At 37.5% G+C, this 18,870-nt stretch overlaps 1 protein-coding gene across 4 annotated transcripts; it reads left to right on the forward strand.

The window, feature by feature from the left end:
* Window positions 1-2,277: 2,277 nt before the first annotated feature.
* On the forward strand, window positions 2,278-18,203 carry Ttc5 (tetratricopeptide repeat domain 5). 4 transcript variants are annotated; one of them, XM_015480880.2, is made up of 10 exons: window positions 2,278-2,431; window positions 5,323-5,455; window positions 7,307-7,518; window positions 7,907-8,057; window positions 9,048-9,139; window positions 10,674-10,730; window positions 11,241-11,387; window positions 11,556-11,770; window positions 15,585-15,729; window positions 17,581-18,203. In XM_015480880.2, exons 1-10 carry the CDS (start codon window positions 2,315-2,317, stop codon window positions 17,698-17,700), a joined length of 1,389 nt encoding a protein of 462 aa, XP_015336366.2. In that variant the 5' UTR covers window positions 2,278-2,314; the 3' UTR covers window positions 17,701-18,203. The 4 variants fall into 4 exon arrangements, with proteins under 4 accessions (XP_015336366.2, XP_015336367.2, XP_048649794.1 ...); XM_015480881.2 differs by lacking the exon at window positions 10,674-10,730; XM_048793837.1 differs by lacking the exons at window positions 15,585-15,729; window positions 17,581-18,203 and adding an exon at window positions 15,012-15,578.
* Window positions 18,204-18,870: the final 667 nt, after the last annotated feature.

An 18,870-nucleotide genomic window follows, 5' to 3' on the forward strand; every position in this document is an offset into this window, starting at 1 on the left:
GCATGAAAATTTCATTAATCTCAATTTCTTTGTATACTGTTGAGTTTTCATTCCTGGTGAAAAGGCCACAACATTATTATATGTTCTGTAGATCACTCTGACTTTCTGACTGAGCTGTGTGTTTATGCATTATATGTATATAAGCACCAGTGTTATATGTTTACATGTTACTTTGGGTCTTGGTATTTATGCATATATATGTATGTAATTATGTCCATTGATATTTTACTGTATTTGTCAGTATATTTAATGAATATTTTGGTTTTGGATAATGGTGGGTGATCTGTGGCTTGTTATTTGGGTGTGTGTGTATTTATTTGTATGTATTTATGTATTTGTACACATATTAACTTGTTTACAGAGGTATGTTAATGAAAGAACAATTTTATGTATGTATTTCCAGTCCCCCCTTATATTTAAAAATTATTTGATAAATTTATAAAGTTGATTTTTTTAGGATTTGTTTAAAAATAAAGCTTTTTATTAACTATAGCCTGTTAACTATTTTAAGAATGCACTTCTGGGACTGGGGTTGTGGCTCAGGGGTAGAGTGTTCGTCTAGCACATGGAAGGCACTGGGTTCAGCATCACATAAAAATAAATAAATAAAGGTGTTGTGTCCAACTATAGCTAAAAGCAAATATTAAAAAGAATCTACTTCTGATGCAGAGAAATTACTAATGTTATTGGTAGTAAGAGATTATGTTAATTAAAATAATTTTAAGATTTATTCCTTGTTTCCCTTTATTAAATCGTGAACATTTCAGTTTACTGTTAAGAAATTCAATGATGTTTAATTATTGTATTTAATTATTTAAAACAGAACCAAGAAGGACAATCTTAGTAACTTTATGTCCTGTTAGAGGCAAGTCTCCAAAGCATTCTTGTTGAAGGGGCAGAACATTGGGGTTCGAATGATGGTTCTTTCCACATATATGTTGTACAAGATTAAGTTAACATTTTTAGGCTTTAGTTTATATATCTGTAGAATGAGGATTTGAATTACATTATCCTTAAATTGATTTTTACTGGTTTAGGATGAATTACACTGAGCTTATACTAATGCCAAATAACCATTTTTCTTTAGATAATAAGAGTCATACTGAAATCATTTGAAATTTTTTGGATTTAGTCATTATAGGTAATGCAAATAAATACTCTTCTTTACATAATTGAATACCAAGCAAGTAATATTTTCTTCATTGGGCGTACAGAGTATAAATTTTTTTCTTTTTTCTTTTACTCCAGAATTAAGATGGTATCTGAAGGAATATCTTGACTTAAAAGTTTTAAAATGTGCCTATTTTGTAGGTAATGAGATTTAATAGATTACAATGTATTTTTGTTCCCTATATAATTTTAAATTTTGTTGGAAAGTGGTTTGAGGAAATGATTTTATTTATGTAGCTTCATGATTTTTGCTGAGAACACTTAGCTTCATCCTTTGTTAGGCTCACAGAATTTGATTCTGAAGTCAAGTAAGCTATAATTAAAAAGGGTAAAGAGAAACTGTTAGAAATACTACATATTACTTTAAAAAACTTTATTCAAGAGTTTAATACATTCACATGGTACAAATTAAAAAGGTACCCCAAAAAAGCAGAGCGAAATTCTCACTTCTACCTCTGTCTCCCAGCCACTCTGTTTCTCTGTTTGGAAGCAAGTTACTGTTGGCAGTGTCTTCTCTTTTCAGAGAAAGTCTATGTGGAAGCATTTTTTTTTTTAATTTAAAAATTATTTAGTTTTGAATAAGTACATTTATGTGGCAAAAAATTCAAAAAGTACACAGTGAAAAGAATTCTCTGCCCAGTCCCCGTTCACTTTCTGGAGACATTGTTTCTTGAGTATCCTTCTGGAAATAGACGATGAATATGTAAACATTATCAGTGTACAGCATGATAGTTTTATAACGCCATACCAAGTGTAGTAGATTTATTAAGATAGTGCATTCCAAATGATGAAATTACTCATATGTTTGAAAATCTGCAAAGTTTGTAAAAGAGTCAGACGTTACCATTGTTCTACATTATCTTCAAAATTTCAAAGGGCACAGGCATTCCACTGTCTTAAACTGTCTTCTTTTATAGGAGTATTATAATCTTGATATAAATAAGTAGGAAGATATCAAACAAAAATACACACGTGATTAATTTTAGGACATTTTGTTACCCAGAATTTGGGAAAGAAATTTTTGATTTCAAAGGTGATTAAAGAGGTCTTCAGCTATTTTAGGCGTTAGTTCAAGTCGGTTTGGATCAATGCCCTTTATGTGCAGGTTAGCCTCCAGAGCCCTAGATGTCGCTGTGGCTCCGCGATGGGCGTGTGTGTGCGTCTCTGTGATTACAAACTTGAGGGCAGAGAAGCCGAGTGCGGCTCGGGAATGATGGCTGAGGAAGAGGAAGAAGCTAAGCACATCTTGCAGAAATTACAGGTGAGGCCACAGATTCAAATCTGTGTGTGCTTTTGTTACTCGGGAAGAAGCAGGGAGCCCATTTTATGCAGTGCTTGCGAATTCCATGGCTCATATTCGGTGCTGCACGCGTCTGTGCGGTTACTATAACAACTCCCGAGGTGCAGCTGGCAGCGGCCAGGGAAGCTTCCCGTCCAGGAGAGGAACACAGCCCGTGTGCTAGCACCCGGTGCTGCCGCTGTGAATGCGGAAGGGGAATTGTTGCTCCTGACTGTACTCCTGTACATTCTTAGAGAGGAACTCCCCCGCCCCTCTAGATTCCTCCGTGAAAGCGTATTTATGTGTGTGGAAGGTCTGCATGAACCATTATCATGTGTTGTTTTATCCCTAGAAAGGCCATTTCTTTTAATACCTTTCTGCTTTGCGATTGTCAGCAATCGCAGTAATGGCCTGCACTGCAAATATCCTGGTTCCTTTCCTTAGGACTTCACGGTTTGGATATTTTTTTGACCGCTGTAGTCCCAGTTTGGAATTCATTGCAGACGGGTTCAGGCTTTACCTAGTCCACAGGTACTTGTTCTTTTGACTATTGTACTTGGTAGGTAGGAGTTATGTAGTTTCTTGATTCTACCTTTCGTTTAATGGCCTAAGAATTTCTTTAAACCTCAGAAACAGACTGAAATGTGAACATTAAGAGTTTATGATAGGCTTGTAACTTGCTTCAAGGCGTCAAACCCAAAAGTTTTAAGCATTGATGAGATTTGTTTTCTGAGCAGATAACATAATAGCACTTTTAGAGTGTGGATTTAAGTCACTTCCAGCTGATTCGGATTAACTTCATTTTATTCCCTCCTGTGATTCCTGAAGTCAGAAATTCCCAATCCTGGCTCCATATTAGAAACATCATATATATGTATTTCTGAAAAAGTATACTAAACACAGGTTATCCCTGAGCTATCTGAGGCTATTTGGAGCGATTATAAGTTTTTTACCTTCTGTTTTTGCATACACCTATTTGAATTTTAACAAATTATAGGTATTGATATTGCCATGAGAGAAAAACGTTCAGTCCAGCAAAACCAAACCAAACCAGTTCTTGCATGTTTGCTTTAGCAACTGAAAATAAATAGAAAGACCTTGTTTTAAACTCCCAATTTGCAGCTGATCCATGCTTTTTATTCTGGGTAGGATTTTAAATTAAATATAACACATGTATTTGTTAGAAACAGGTATGATATATCAATTTAGTCAACATACCTAATGAGAGCCTACCATGATCCAATCCCTGTTCTAATGCTCTGGTGTAACTCAAAGCAAAGTCCTTTGCATTATGGAGCTTATATTCCAGTAGTAGAGACAGAAAATGGACAATGAATAGGTCATATAATTTCAAATGATAGGTACTCTAAAGAAAAGTAAAAGAGTGATTTAATAGTTTGATTTTGATAGTTAGGGAAAGTTCTAAGAAGCTGGTGTTTGAACTGAACTCTAAATAATGATGAGGAATGACTCATGCAGAGTTCTGAGGAAAGAATGCCTAGCATAGGGAAAAGCATATATAAAGATCTCAAGGTGGGATCAAGCTTGATGGCTTTGAGAACTGAATGATGGCTAATATGACTTTAGTATTATAGGTGGGAGGGTGGTAGGAAGTGGAATTTTTGGCTGGTTGGGTTGTGGGAGGTCAGATCATACAATGTTGCGACCCATGGTAAGGAGTTGGATTTTATTCTATCTGCAGCTGGAAACTTAGGGTTTGTGATATGATATATATTTTTATTAGGTCACTCTGACTACAGTATAGAGAATGGAAGAGAGTAGAAGCATAGTGATTAGTAAGAAGCTATTACAGTAGTACAGGCAAGTGCTGAAAATTAGTCCGGGATGGACATAGCATGATGGAGACAGGTGGACGAATTTAGGATGTCTTGTGGCGGGAGTTGATAAAACTCGATTGGGTTGGTCTATATGTTTCTGCTGCTATTCAGTTTCAGGAAAAAAAAAATAGTGAAAAAGTTTCATGGGGAAGATTCAGAGACATTTCAAGGAGGAAAGAGAACATTTACTTGCAGATAATGCCAGACAGCCAGAAGATGACTTGACAAAAAATAAAGAAATGGGAAACAAACAAACCACAATAATCATTTAAAGAAACAACCTTAGGGCTGCAGATGTAGCTCAGTGGTAGAGCTGCTTGCTTAGAATGAGTAAGACCTTGATTTAATCCCCAGTGCTGCAAAAGAAGCAAAACTCTGCAAAAATACCAAGGTTACCAAGTTCACATTGGACTGTTTGTGTTGGAAAACAATGCCCTTCTCACATGTTTATCATATTCAGAAAGGTCATTTGTTTTCACATACCAGCATAGGAAAAATTGGGGATAAAGTGTTTTTTGTTAGGAAGTCTAGTTTAAAAAAATTTTTTTTTTGACTTTGCTGGGGATAGGATGTAGGGCCTTCTCCTTGCTAGGTAAGTACTCTGCCACTAAGCTTAGGAAGTCCAGCTTTAAGGGTATATTTGAAAGTTTTAGTCTTTGGGGGCCAGAACCAGACAGAATAATCTTGTTAACTTTGGTTTTTCTCAAGTTGCAAAGTGTTTGCCTCCTCCTGACCATTGTATGGGAAGTGCTTAGATATTGGAAGCCCTATTAGAGCTGGGAGAAAGAATTGTCTTTACAGTATAGAGACTGACATGGGACAAGTTGGGACCTTGAAAGTGGGCCCTGGATACTGGCTGCTTTCCTCATGATTTGTGGCGTTTCAGTAGACCTGTCCATCTGCCTATTGTGCCATTCCTAGGTGAGAGAAGAGAATCAGTATTTCTAGGCCAAGAGCTAGTATGATTAGTCCTTTTCAAATTTCCTTGTAAGATGCTGTCTCCCCACTTAATGGTACTATTCTTCTGCCTTCTAGGAACTGGTGGATCAGCTCTATTCATTTCGAGATAGCTATTTTGAGACACATAGTGTTGAGGATGCTGGGCGGAAGCAACAGGATGTGCGGGAGGAGATGGAGAAGACCCTGCAGCAGATGGAGGAAGTATTGGGTATGAGCTGTAAAGAACTTGCAGCCCCTTGCTTGTCATTGAAATGTGATAAAGAGTTTTGTCTCTTTATTTAGCCTGGTCTCTTGTTGGTGGCATTTATGGGTTGGTAGAACAGATTGTTTCTTCTAAGGACCCTTGTGCAGGATATTAAGCTTTCAGTCCCTAAGCTGTTTTCCTAAGGTTTGATTATAGCAAACTTGTTGCTTGAAGTATTGTGGTAATCTCCTTAATTGATCTTTCTGTCTTTAATTCATTTTACTTCCAGATCAACTTATATACTGACCTTGGCCATAGTTATCTTTCTAACTCATTACTTCATTTATTTAATGGCATTTAATCTTATTCTTTTGGCTGGCTTTTCCCCCCCACTAGTACTAGGAATTGAGCCAGGTGCATTGTACCACTGAGCTATGACTCCTGACTCTTTTTGTTTCTTTAAATTTTGAGATGCTAAGTTGCCCAGGCCTTGAACTTGTGATGCTCCTGCTTTAGCCACTTAAGTAGTTGGGATTATAGGTGTGCACCACCATATTGGCCCCCTCTTATCTGTCTTTTTGCTCAAGTATCTAAAGATTCCTGCTATTGACTGTCTGAAGTTTAACCCCCTTAACCTCATATTTAAGTGTCCATCATCTCACTCTTTTTTCTAACTTTAATTCTGACTACTTGTTTATCAAGGAACTTTTTGTTTCATCCAGGTTGGAATACTCATGCTTGTATGAACATACCACATGTATTTTTGTTTATATGATTTTCTAACAGGAAGAATCTTTTTTTTTTTAAATTTATTGGTTCTTTTATATATGACAGTAGAATCCATTTTGACATAATTATAAAAGTATGGAATATATCTTGTTCAAATTCAGTCTCCAATACCTCCCTCGCCATCCAGTTCCCTTCCTGTAAAGCAGAAAGGGGTGTGTGCGAGATCAGGAACCACAGAACAAGAATCAGGCACCAAAAGAAGGTTTATAGGGTGGGGGGCTCCTCGGGAGGTTCACTGGTCAGCGAAAGGGTGAGGGCCGGGGAAGTCACCCGTGGGAAAGACAAGAACAATGTTAATAAGGGAATCTGGAGGTAGGAGGGCCTAGGCCATCTAAATTGCAGCTACTGACAGCAGATTGGCCGAGCTGAGTTTAGGGGGGTTATGTCTATCACAGGCTGGTCAGGGCTGATGTGAGATGACAGGGCAATTTCTTCAGCTGGGGAACCATGGTGGTTGGGGTCCGTTGCCATGTCAGCTTCTGATTGGCCATTTCAGGTCTCCTCAGCCAGGTAGAAAGTCCCTACCCCCTAGCCACTATGAAAGGGGAGGAGGAAGGGAAGCCTGCAGACCTAACACTTCCCTTTACTGATCTTTCTGCCATTTACCTATATTAATTTTTAAAATTAATTTCTTGTGGATGTACATGATGGTGAGATTCACTGTAGTATATTCAAATATGTACATAGGCAAGTTATATCAGATTTATTTGACGCTATTCTTTTCACATCCCCCCTCCCTTCCCTTCATTTTATCTTCTTTTCTCTTTACTTTTTAAAGCCCATTCATTGAGTGAGTACCCTGTGCTGCTTTTCATTGTTATTTTAATTTTCCATGTGTTCAGTTTTGTTTCTTTCACCAGATTGTGAAAGCCTTCTAGGGTAGAAATACTGCTTGCTTTGTTACCCAATACCTAACATAGTATTCTCCATATAATAGGCTTTCAGTAAGTGGATCACTGTTAAAAATTTTCCTCAACTCCTTCCATTCCTAGAGCTAGCATGCTGTTATTTCTTGAGAGACAGTACCCTGGTCTTCCCACTTCTCAGGTTTTTCAACTTTCCTTTATCTCTTTCTTTTCTTCCTAGGTTCTGTCCAGGGCAAGGCACAGGCTCTGATGCTAACAGGAAAGGCACTGAATGTGACTCCTGACTATAGCCCTAAGGCTGAGGAGCTTCTGTCAAAGGCTGTGAAGCTGGAACCTGAGCTGGTGGAAGCCTGGAACCAGCTGGGTGAGGTCTACTGGAAGAAGGGGGATGTTGCAGCTGCCCACACCTGCTTCTCAGGAGCCCTCACCCATGTGAGCTGCCCACCATCCCCTCAGAAAACACAGATGGGAAGGATGGAATTCCTTTGGTTCTGTGAATTTCTCTAGGACTCTAATAATAAATCAGAGCTAAGTTTGAACTAGGAGAACATAATCAGAAGGGTAAAGGAGCCACCTGGATGAGGAAATCAGGGACAGGGAACTGAGAAAGGGAAAACGTGATGGGATCAAATTTAGGGGTAGATAAGAAGTGAAGAAAAGTGAGCAACCAAGCTAATCCTTGTTGTTGGCATTCCAGATGCAGATGGCAGCAAGAATTAAGATGAAAAATTAGATTTAGGAGAAGATTGAAGTCAGAATAGATCTAGAAAGAGAAGGTAGAATTAGGAAGGTTGAGTGTTATGTTTTTTTTTATTTGCAGTGCAAGAATAAAGTCTCCCTGCAAAACCTGTCAATGGTGCTTCGCCAGTTGCGGACTGACACAGGAGATGAACATTCTAACCATGTCATGGACAGTGTTCGACAAGCTAAGTTGGCTGTGCAGATGGATGTCCTCGATGGCCGCTCCTGGTGTGAGTGCTCTCAAGAGATCTCCTAGGTTTCTAGAGTAGTGGTTCTCAATCATGGCTACATATCTAAATCACCTGGAACCTATCTTGAATCTTGACAGTAAGGTAAACTAGGGCATCTTGTTTTAAAGAAGCCCAAAAGGTATTTTGATGAACCACTATTCTTTGATTTCTTCTTTTTCTTTTTTTTGTATGGTGCTGGTGCTGGGGATTGAACCCAGGACCTCGTGCATAGTAGGCATGTGCTCTACCACTGAACCCCTCACCTGTACTCTTGGATCTTTTGATTCAATGGAGGAGATAAATGCTTCCACATAAGCAAGTAGGGCTTTTGTAAAGTTTATTCAAGTTTCTCTTCAAGGGGGTGCGGGGTAGGGTGTTCATGTTTATCTGTCCTGCAAGAATTTTGGTCATACTAAATATAGTGTCATCCTGGTTTGGTCCTAGGAATTGAACTCTCTTTTTGGTCCTAGGAATTGAACCCAGGGGTGCTTAACCACTGAGCCAAATCCTCGTTCTATTCTTTTCTTTTTTTAAAAAAATTAACTAATTAATTCTAATTAGGTATATATAACAGCAGAATGCATTTTATTCATTGTACACAATTGCAGCACAAATTTTCATTTCTCTGGTTGTTCACAATGTAGCGTTGCACCATATGTGCAGTCATACATGTACCTAGGGTAATGATGTCGTCTCATTCTACCGTCTTTCCAGTCCCCATTTTCCCCTCCCTCCCCTTTGCCCAATCACAGTTCCTCCAAATTCTCAGTTGTTTTTATTTAGAGACAGGGTCTCTCTAAGTTGCTTAGGGCCTTAATAAGTTGCTGAGATTGGGTTTGGATTTGTGACTCCCTTGCCTCAGCCTCTGGAGCCACTGGGATTACAGGCATGTGCCACTGTGTCTAGCTGAAATAGACTTTTAGGGGTTAACAGAATAGGTCATATCCCGTATTTGGGCTCTGAGATGATCCATTGCTGTTTTTCTTTCAGATATTCTGGGGAATGCATACCTTTCTCTATACTTCAATACTGGCCAGAACCCTAAGATATCCCAACAAGCCCTCAGTGCCTATGCCCAAGCAGTAAGTACTTGTGGTTACTTAGGTCAAGTAAATAGAGACAATCACAGAAGGAAGAGCATCATTCAGTCTTTCTTATGGTCCTTTGGCAAGCAGCATGTGAAGTATTATCTGGTTTCTTATGTTTGTAAAACTGTGTTTGCACAAGTAACTTATTTCTTCTTATAATGTGAGTGTTAGGAGCTACTTGCAGCGTGATGCTTTAGTGCTAGATAGTTCCTGGAGCTATTTAGATATTGTAGAGGCATGTATAACCAAATCACAGAAGATGTCTCAATCTGTTTATATTTTTTAATGGGAAAAAAGACTATTAAAATAATGCTTATTAATTGTACACATTTATTTTAAAGAAAGAAGAAAACTCTTTAACGCTTAAATACTACCCCCACATTAACTAGTAGACAATGTGGCTCTGGATTTCCTGTGGGCTAAAAGAGAAAATAGTATATAGTCTATTCTGCATCATTACCTAGAATTAATTCACTGGAGCTCATTCTTTGCCTAGTCTTCCAGGCCATTTTTATATGGGTCTTTCCTTCAGGCTTTGGATACCTGATTACTCATTTTTAGGAGGTTCACATTGGCCTTCTGAGCACTTCTTATTTGACTCTCATGTTCATCTTTCTTCTTTGCTTTCATGAATTCTTTGATATAGAGAACTGCTTTTTAACCTATCATTACTTGTTTTGATCTTTGTGGCAAAACAAAGAAAATAGTTCCCTTATATTCATGTTTGTGTTCAAGGACCGTCCATTTTTCAGTGAGGAAACTTAGAGATTTATATTTTACTCTAATTTCTTAATTTTGTGAATGTTTACATTTTAAAGAATAATATGGCATTTTTATATTTGACTTCTGCCAATTGCTCTTAACTCTTTAATTTCTTCTCCTAAATCCACATTTTGAAACATATCTGAACTAATCATTTAAACAATTTTAATTCATGTTGTTTGTGCTTTTGTAGTATGACAGGCAATTAATGCAATTAACAAATGAACAGATCAGTTTCTTCACAGCACATTTGCACTGTCCTTTGGTTTCTGGCCATGTATTTTAGAGAATCAGAATTTGACTTTCCATTTGTGCTTTAAGGGGGTAGGAACATGATTCTGGATGTAGGAACATGATTCTGCGTGGGTCTGGAGCCAGGCTCATGGGCAGAAGAAATGCATTAAATCAATATCATATCATATTGTGCTAGGCTTTCCTCATTTATCCAGCATATTACTACTAAAAATTATTTTTATCAGAATGTGTTCACATATTTCTTCATATTCTGTCTTTATAGTACTGTGTGGATTAACTAAAACCATATTTGAAAGTTTTACGTATATAAGCACTGTTACATCCCTCAGGTTTGAGAGATTGAGAGACTGAAGAACATATATAAGGAACAATTGTATAGTAGTGTGCGTATAGGTAATATTTTGGCAAGAAACTAAATTTTTTCTAGGGACAAAAGGTCTAGGATGTGGTATGTATGGCTATCCTTAAGATTGAGGCAGGATCCACCGATGATCTTTTTATCCCGTTACAGGAGAAGGTTGACAGGAAAGCTTCTAGCAATCCTGACCTTCATCTGAACAGGGCAACGGTAAGACCATGGGACAGTAGTCATAGGAAGGTTAAATAAAAAAGACATATAGGTCTTGGCCTGTGAGGATAACTGAGTATACATATGGACAAAGTTCAGTACGAACTGTGAGAGGAAAGCCAAATTATTTCTAGAACTAGTTAGCTCAATTTGACTTTAGTATCCCATGGAATCACTAAAGGGAGAGAGGGGCTGGGAGGTAGGCGAGTACATAGAAAATGGGGAGATGGTTTAGAAGACTTTGAAGTATTAAGAATAAATGTAAAAGGAGAGTGACCCAATATATGCCACTTTTTATTTAGAGTTTGTAAATTAGTGTCTTTGAAGTAATTTCATCTTCGTCATTGCTATCACCTTGGCCAAGAAGGATGATATTCATGGTAGGACAGGAAAATAACTGGGAAGTAAAACAGTTTATTTCTCCAGGCTCCTAACTCATTGTGGCATTATTCTCTCTGCATAGTTTGGACATATTTATAATTGGAAAGTTTTGGACTACTTTTTGTACAGTTACATAAATATGAAGAGAGTTATGGGGAGGCCCTGGAGGGCTTTTCTCGGGCTGCAGCACTAGACCCTGCCTGGCCAGAGCCCCAGCAACGAGAGCAACAACTCCTGGAATTCCTTAATAGATTAACCATCCTCCTGGAAAGCAAGGTAAAGATGTATAAAGGGCTGAAGCCTACTCTTTTTTTCTGCTAGGGGTCAAAAAATAAGAAAAGAATATACTAAGGTGGTAGTGACCCCATTGAAATAGGTGGGTGAGAGGGAAGGACTGAACTCAAGAATAATTTCCACTTTTTCCTATTTCTCCTTCCTTTGCAGGGAAAGATGAAGGTGAAAAAGCTACAGAGCATGCTGGGAAATTTGCGTCCTGCCCACCTAGGCCCCTGTGGTGATGGTCGCTATCAATCAGCCTCTGGGCAGAAGGTGACCCTGCAGCTCAAGCCTCTGAGTGAGCTGAAGCCTGGTGTAAATAGTGGTGCTGTGGTCCTGGGAAAGGTGGTGTTTAGCCTAACCACAGAGGAGAAAGTCCCCTTGTGAGTGTCTTTTGCCTTTTCTCTTTTTCTCCCTTTTGAACTAATTGCTCTCACTTCTTGTCCTTTCCCTGACAGTTTGAGGGCATTGTTAATGGTCACAGATTACTGACTTCTCATTCCCTTCTGTTCTACAAGCAAAAATTGTCTAGGTAACATCTAACAATCCTTGACAGAAGCCTTTATAGTTTCTGTATGCCTGTTTCTCCCCCTGAGTTTGGTGCTTTGTGAATTCCTATATTTATAACAAATTTAACAGGACATTTTTAAAATAAGATATAGAAATCTTAAAATTCTGCCTCCTTTGAGTTTTGATGATTATAGAGTTGAAGGAGGACAAATTCTGTTCTGTTTAGACTTAGATTTTCTTAGGTAGTTCCAGAAGGTGAACTTTGAGTTGGAACTTAAGGCCAGATTATAGGGAGATTTTCTCAGATTTGTCATTCAACAAATATTTATTGAGCATATACTGTATTTGTTATGAGGAGTGAGAAAAAAATTTATAAAGGACTTAGGCTAATGATAGCAAAGGAATGAATTAAGAATATTCATTTAGAAAAATTTAAATCTTGAAAACTTAGGGTTTAGTGAGTGCCATCACTCCTTTGTCCTTCACTCTCTTCCTAATCCTTTGTTGACTGTCTCTCTTTTGTTTCTACTGAAATGGTTTATTTTCTGGAATCACCAGAGTCTTTCTAAGCACATGATTCATTGGCTTCACTACATGATTTTATAACATTTGACTTATCTTTCACTGTCGTCTTTCACATCCTTTCTGTTCCATCCAATCTGAAAAACAGTTCCCATTACATTCCTGAGCATTCTCCATTGGCATTTTCTAGAAGTATGTGTATTTGATGAATTGAAGAGCAAGAAGATTGTTGAGGAAAGTTTAGTTAATGAGAGCACACCTTAGAGCTGAGAGGAATGAAAAAGATATAGACAAAGGGTAAGTTTTAAGGAAACTTTGAGAATATATAAATGTTTTGCCACTTTTTGGTTTCTCTCTTTGCCCAACTTCTAAATTGCCCAACTTCTAAAGTCCTGAACACTTCTTCAGGACTCCCATGCCATGGGATGTTTGCCTATATTGATTGGTGATTGTCTGACGTAGTCTATAGAAAGACTCTGAGGCTTTGACTGGATTCATCAGGAGAGTACTATGCTTGATTGCAGTGTTCCCTGTGAATTCAAGCATGCTATGTACTGGCATGAGCACTGATTTGTCAGCATCTTATCTATAGTTTATCTTGCTTGGTGATGTCATATGAACCCAAGCCTATGGCTATTTCCTCCATGCTCACAGGTATATCTTCAGCAAGGCCTAATTTTTGGGTTTTGCATCCCTTTATCTGACTGCTTCTGGGCTTCATTTAAAATTTCTAACTCAGTGTGTTCAAAATTTCTCATCTGACTGGTCATGGTGGCGCACACCTATAATCCTAGTGGCTCAGGATGCAGAGGCAGGAGGATTGCAAGTTCAAAGCCAGCCTCAGCAAAAGTGAGGTGCTAAGCAACTTAGTGGGACTCTGTCTCTAAAGAAAATACAAAAATAGGGCTGGTGATGTGGTTCAGTGGTCAAGTGCCCTGAGTTCAATCCCCAATACCCCGCCACCAAAATTCTTATTCTTTCTTTTTTTTTTAAAAAAATTATTTATTTATTTATTCTAATTAGGTATATATGACAGCAGAATGCATTTTGATTCATTGTACACAACTGTGGCACAAGTTTTCTTTTCTCTGGTTGTACATGATGTAGCACCACACCACATGTGCAGTCGTACATGTGTCTAGGGTAATGATGTCCATCTCATTCTACCATCTTTCCTCCCCTCCCTTCCTTTGCCCTATCACAGTTTCTAATCATTATTTCTAAACTTGCTTCTCTTCCTTGAATTCCCTGTTGGTGAATGGTACCATCTCTTTACTCAGTCACAAAATTAACACTTCTAAAAGTAATTTTTAGATTTTTCCATTCTGTTTGAAGTAGTCACCAGGTCTTATGCATTTGCTGGTTTTGTTCCTACTTCTCTCTTTCTACTACCTTAATTCAGCCTGTTCTCCAAACACATTTCCCTGACTCTACTTTTCCTCCAGTGTTCCATAGAGTTGCCAGAAAATCCAGATGAAAATCTGAACATTGCCACTTTCTATTAAAATTTTTTTACTGGTGTTCTGTAGCTTTCAGAATAAAATTTGAACTCTCTAGCTTAGTTTAGGATTTGCTCTTTCTTTTTTCATTATCTTTGTCACTTTCCCACATGTACCTTTCATTCTAACTGCAGCACTATTTTGTAAGTTTAAGAACAGCTATTTTCATACCTCTGTGCCTTACACACAATTATACTTCTGAATAATCCTACAGCTTCTTCTTAATATAGCTAAATTTCCTCCTAACATTTCCTTCTAAAAATTTTCAAACATACAACAAAGTTGAAAGAAATTTACAGTAAGCATCTGTGTATCCAACTACCTATGTTGTACCATTAATGTTTTGCTATTAGTTTATGACATCTGTCTATTTATCCATTTATCCATTTTACTTTTGGTGCATTTCAGAGTAAATTACAGGAACCAGTATACTTTTGTCTAAATACTTTAGCATACAATCTTTAACTGAGGTCAGTATTTGTTTGCATTATTTTCTGTTTATGTGAAATAGATCTGCAATGAAATGTACAAATCTAAATGCACATTTGCTGAGTTTTGACAAATGCTTGCATCTTTATAACCCAAGATGGAGATCATGACTATTACCCCAGGAAGTTCCCTCATTCTCCTTCCAAGTCAGTCTTACTCCCATCTCCCAGAAAGTTTTATTTCCATTGAAGATTAATTTTCCTGTTTTTTTTTTTTTGTCTTTTCTAACTGGAGATTGAATCCAGAGGTGCTTTACCACTGAGCTGCATGCCCAGTCCTTTTGATTTTTTAATTTTGAGACAGGGTCTGACTAAGTTGCTTAGGACTTTGTTAAGTTGCTGAGGCTGGTCTAGAACTTGTGATCCTTCTGCTTCAGCCTCCTGAATGTCTAGAATTATAGGTACTACTGTACCCTGCTATTTTCCTGTTTTAACCCAGCTAATTTTTTATCCTGTGAGAGTAATCATTTTCCTGAAGAAAGTCTTCCTTGCTTTCCAGTTTTGATTTATAGGTCCACAGCCCAACCTGTGCTTTCACTGAATTTAGCACAAGGGAAAAAGCTGAATATTCATCACACTGTGCTTTAAGTATTTTTTTTTTGCAGCATGGGGGATGGAACCCGGGGCCTTGTACATATTAAGCAAACAGTCTACCACTCAGCTACACCTCAGGTCAAGAAATGGTTTTGTTGTTTGACTTCTGGTAGTTTATAGGTCATTAATAGATGGATTGGTATCTTACGGCCAGATACAATGCTTGACACATGTATAACATTTAGTGAAAGTTTGTGAAATTAAAGTAGATTGACAGTGGTAGTTAGGGGTTTTGGCTAAGAGTGTGATAATTAAATTGATAGGCTAGGAATAATGCTTCAGTTGCAGTGTTTTGGGCTAGTTCATCATTGATATTTGTTGGATGACCTCATAGTGTCTGTGTCCTAAGTTCTTAGCAAAGTGATGGATTGTTGAGTCTTGTGTGCATTTTGTAGCTATATAATATCTAAGATAAAGGGGACTCAGAAGTACATAGTGGGTGATGGTTAGTGAGATGATGAATAGTGAGCAAGTTAGTGAGAAAGCATTTGTTTATTTTGCTAGTATTTTAAAACCACTGTTTCTGCTCTTTCCTGCCCACATACCTTTTTTTTTTTCCCTTTCCTCCTATCTTAACCTGGCAGTACATTTGGCCTAGTAGATTCAGATGGACCTTGCTATGCAGTGATGGTGTATAATATGGTGCAGAGCTGGGGAGTGCTCATTGGGGACTCCGTAGCCATCCCTGAGCCTAACTTGCGGCTTCACCAAATTCAGCACAAAGGAAAGGTGAGTAGTGACTTGGATTCTCTTGCAATTCATAGACTCTGAAAATGGAACCAAGCTTATCTCTTTTTAAAAAAATACACATAAAAGTGATACATGCATGTGTAAGCGTGTGTGGGTATGGTAAATATTTGTGTGGGTATGGTAAATATTTGCATGGGTATGCTCTGTTCCATTTTTTTTTATAGAAAAGGGAAACTATGGTAAACAAAAAGAAACTAAAAAATGACTGAAATATTGTCATGGAGATTTACTTCTGTCAATAGTTTGGTGTACATAGCTCCAGTTCTTTTCCTTTTCAGAAATATATGCACACATTTTACTTTTAAATTATGTATGGGATGTTACATGCCAATGTTTGTGAACATTTTCCTTGTTTTTACATATTCCACTACATTGTTTTGAATTGAGTCATAGGAGTAGTGATGATGATGGTAGCTAACATTTACTGAACAATTAACTGAGTGCTAGACACTGCTAGGAGTTTTATTGCCTATGTTGCCTGATCTGATTCTTTATAAAAACCTTATAAGAGTAGGCATGTAACCATGTTTTCATCATTTAGGCAGCAAACTATGTTATGCTGACCAAATCTGGTTCACCACCTATTGTTGTCTGGCCTGTGAGCTAAGAATGGTTTCTATATTATTAAATGTTAAAAATGAAAAAAGTATATTTTGTGATACATGAAAATTACAGGAAATTCATGGGTTAGTGTCCATTAAGCTTTATTGGAACACAGCCACACTCACTTGTTTGCATCCGAATGCCAGAGGTGAATTGTTCTGCAACAGACCCCATAACCCAGCAAGCCTAACATTTTTACTATCTACCTCTTTAACAGAGTTTGATTACCCCAGATCTAGATTATTTTAAATTTTTCCAAACGTAAAAATAATGAACATTTTAATATCTTTGTCTGTATCTATGATTATTTCCTTATGTGAATTTTTAATGTAGATTTTTGGGTGTAAAGGGTATATAGAATTCAAAGGTTTTTGACACATATTGCCAAAATATTCTTTGGAAGGTTGTACTAGTTAGTTGTTAACTACCAACAGTGGATATAGGTGTTCTGTGTAGTTTCTTCCAAATACTGGGTACTGTTTAAATTGGTTTATTGATTACTTGTGAGTCAATGTTTTATTATATGTTTATTGAGTTATTTATGTTTCTTCTATAAATTGTCTTTTTTGTTGTTGCTTGCACATATTCTTGTTAGGACTTTTTAAAAATTTGATTTATGAGAACTCTTTATTTTACTTTTATTTACAAGAGTTGATTTCACACTGTCAGTGGAATAATGTTTTTTGGATGAGGATCTTTTAGCAACATGTTTTACAACTTAAAATACATTTGAACAGGGAAAGTGAGCTGATATCTTTTCTGTTATTAAGACAAAGGTGACATTCTATTTCTTGGTCTATTCCTTCCTCTTGATATAAAAGGGAGAAGTCACTTTAATTTTTTCTTGGCAGATTAGTTTAGGGCCTTACAAACACTTGGGCTAACAGTTAAGAGTTTCCAGTGGCTCTGGTTGGCTACTGTATGTATCTAGTTACCTGTCAGAAGATGCTGGTGAAGGACCAACTCTGAGCTGATAGCATTTTTTTGTTAGGCAGAGCAAGGAATTTGATATTCTTGGAGTTACACTCCCTGCCCAGATTTTCCTTCTGATGATTGGAGCTTTGGGAAAATTATGTCTACTTTGTTAGCTTTTTTTTTTCCTAGTGAAAGATTTGGGTAAGGGGTGTATACATAGGACCAGTGGGAGAGTAAGTTGCCCGTGGTGTTGCCCGGTGATGGAGTGTTTTCTGCCTTAGGATCTGTAATGAACCTCTGTCTGTCTTCTAGGACTATTCCTTTTCCAGTATTCGTGTGGAGACTCCCCTCCTGCTGGTGGTGAATGGAAAGCCTCAGGGTTCCAGCAGCCAGGCTGCTGCCACAGTGGCCTCTCGACCGCAGTGTGAATGACCTCTCCTGACTTGCATGCTGAAGAGGGAGTGGAGGCGAGGATATATGCTCAAGGCACTCGGCCACTGGACCAGCCACATCCAATGACTCTGAGGGATTTGGGGAGGGAGTATTTTAAATGAAGACTTTCCCTTTTCCTGCCCAATAAGATATTTTGTGTCTCCTTTTTTTTTTTTTTCTCCCATCATGTTCCAGCTCTTTTCAGAGCCACATAGTCTCATGATATATCTCTCCTGCCTTTTTTAACTTTTTGACTGCTGTTTTAAGCAAAGAGCTTAGAATTGGTAGAAGTGTTAGAATCTTGCCATGGGACAGGGTCCCCAAGGTTCCTGTTTTTTGTCTCCGTCCTGAGTCTAATATGTATATATCAGTTCAGTATTTATTGCTAAGGGGAGGGGTGCTTAACTTTTTAATGGCTTGATTTTTGAGCATTTTTTAAGATTGAAGTTCTTCCCCTAATTTGGGGCTGGAACAAAATTAAACTTGTTTCAAAGAAAAAAATACCATGTAGTTTGGTTTGCTTTTTTCTCTCCAGGCTTGGATTCTTGCATTTAAGATCTATTGAAATAATACTGTCTATTTGGTTTTTATATAAAATAGTTTATTTCTCTCCCAGTTAAAAACTTCTGGCAATAGACAGCCCAGGAATGAAAGCTCCAGAAGATTGCTGGAGAAACAGTTTCATTTCATATTCTCATTTTATCATCCTTAGATGTGGTCCTCATTATGGTCCAAAGTGGCAGAGCAATATTATTCTAATAGTGTTTCCTAGGCTGAAAGACCAGAAAAAGCCATATATTTCATTTCTTCAGGTTCTAGTGATATATTTTATAAGTTTCTCTCAATATTTTCATGGAAAAATAAGGAAACATGAGTGAGAATTAATAACCAATTGAACAGCTGTAAGATATTAATGCTTACAGATGTATTTGGAAGACTTCTAGTGATATAGCTCAGGTCTTTCTCCTTGGTACAGTCCTGTTCAACTCTTGTTCAGTGACTTGAGTATCATTGAAATTTTGTAAAGAATGTAAAATACTTCTCAGTGAATTGATTACAGTGTTCAAGCCTATCTAAAGAAGTTATATCTATCTTCTATAGGTATAGAAGATAGAAGTTATCTTCTATCTGTCTAAAGAAGTTATAAAAGCTGGATGTAACAAGATAAAA

Source organism: Marmota marmota, unplaced genomic scaffold (assembly GCF_001458135.2).
Source record: "Marmota marmota marmota unplaced genomic scaffold, marMar, whole genome shotgun sequence".
Taxonomy (NCBI): domain Eukaryota; kingdom Metazoa; phylum Chordata; class Mammalia; order Rodentia; family Sciuridae; genus Marmota; species Marmota marmota.

Coding starts and splice junctions, on each gene's coding strand:
- Ttc5 (XM_015480880.2), top strand. CDS start 2,315: ATGGGCGTGTGTGTGCGTCTCTGTGATTACAAACTTGAGGGCAGAGAA. Junction 11,771..15,584: donor ACAGAGGAGAAAGTCCCCTT/GTGAGTGTCTTT, acceptor TTAACCTGGCAG/TACATTTGGCCTAGTAGATT. Junction 15,730..17,580: donor AAATTCAGCACAAAGGAAAG/GTGAGTAGTGAC, acceptor TCTGTCTTCTAG/GACTATTCCTTTTCCAGTAT.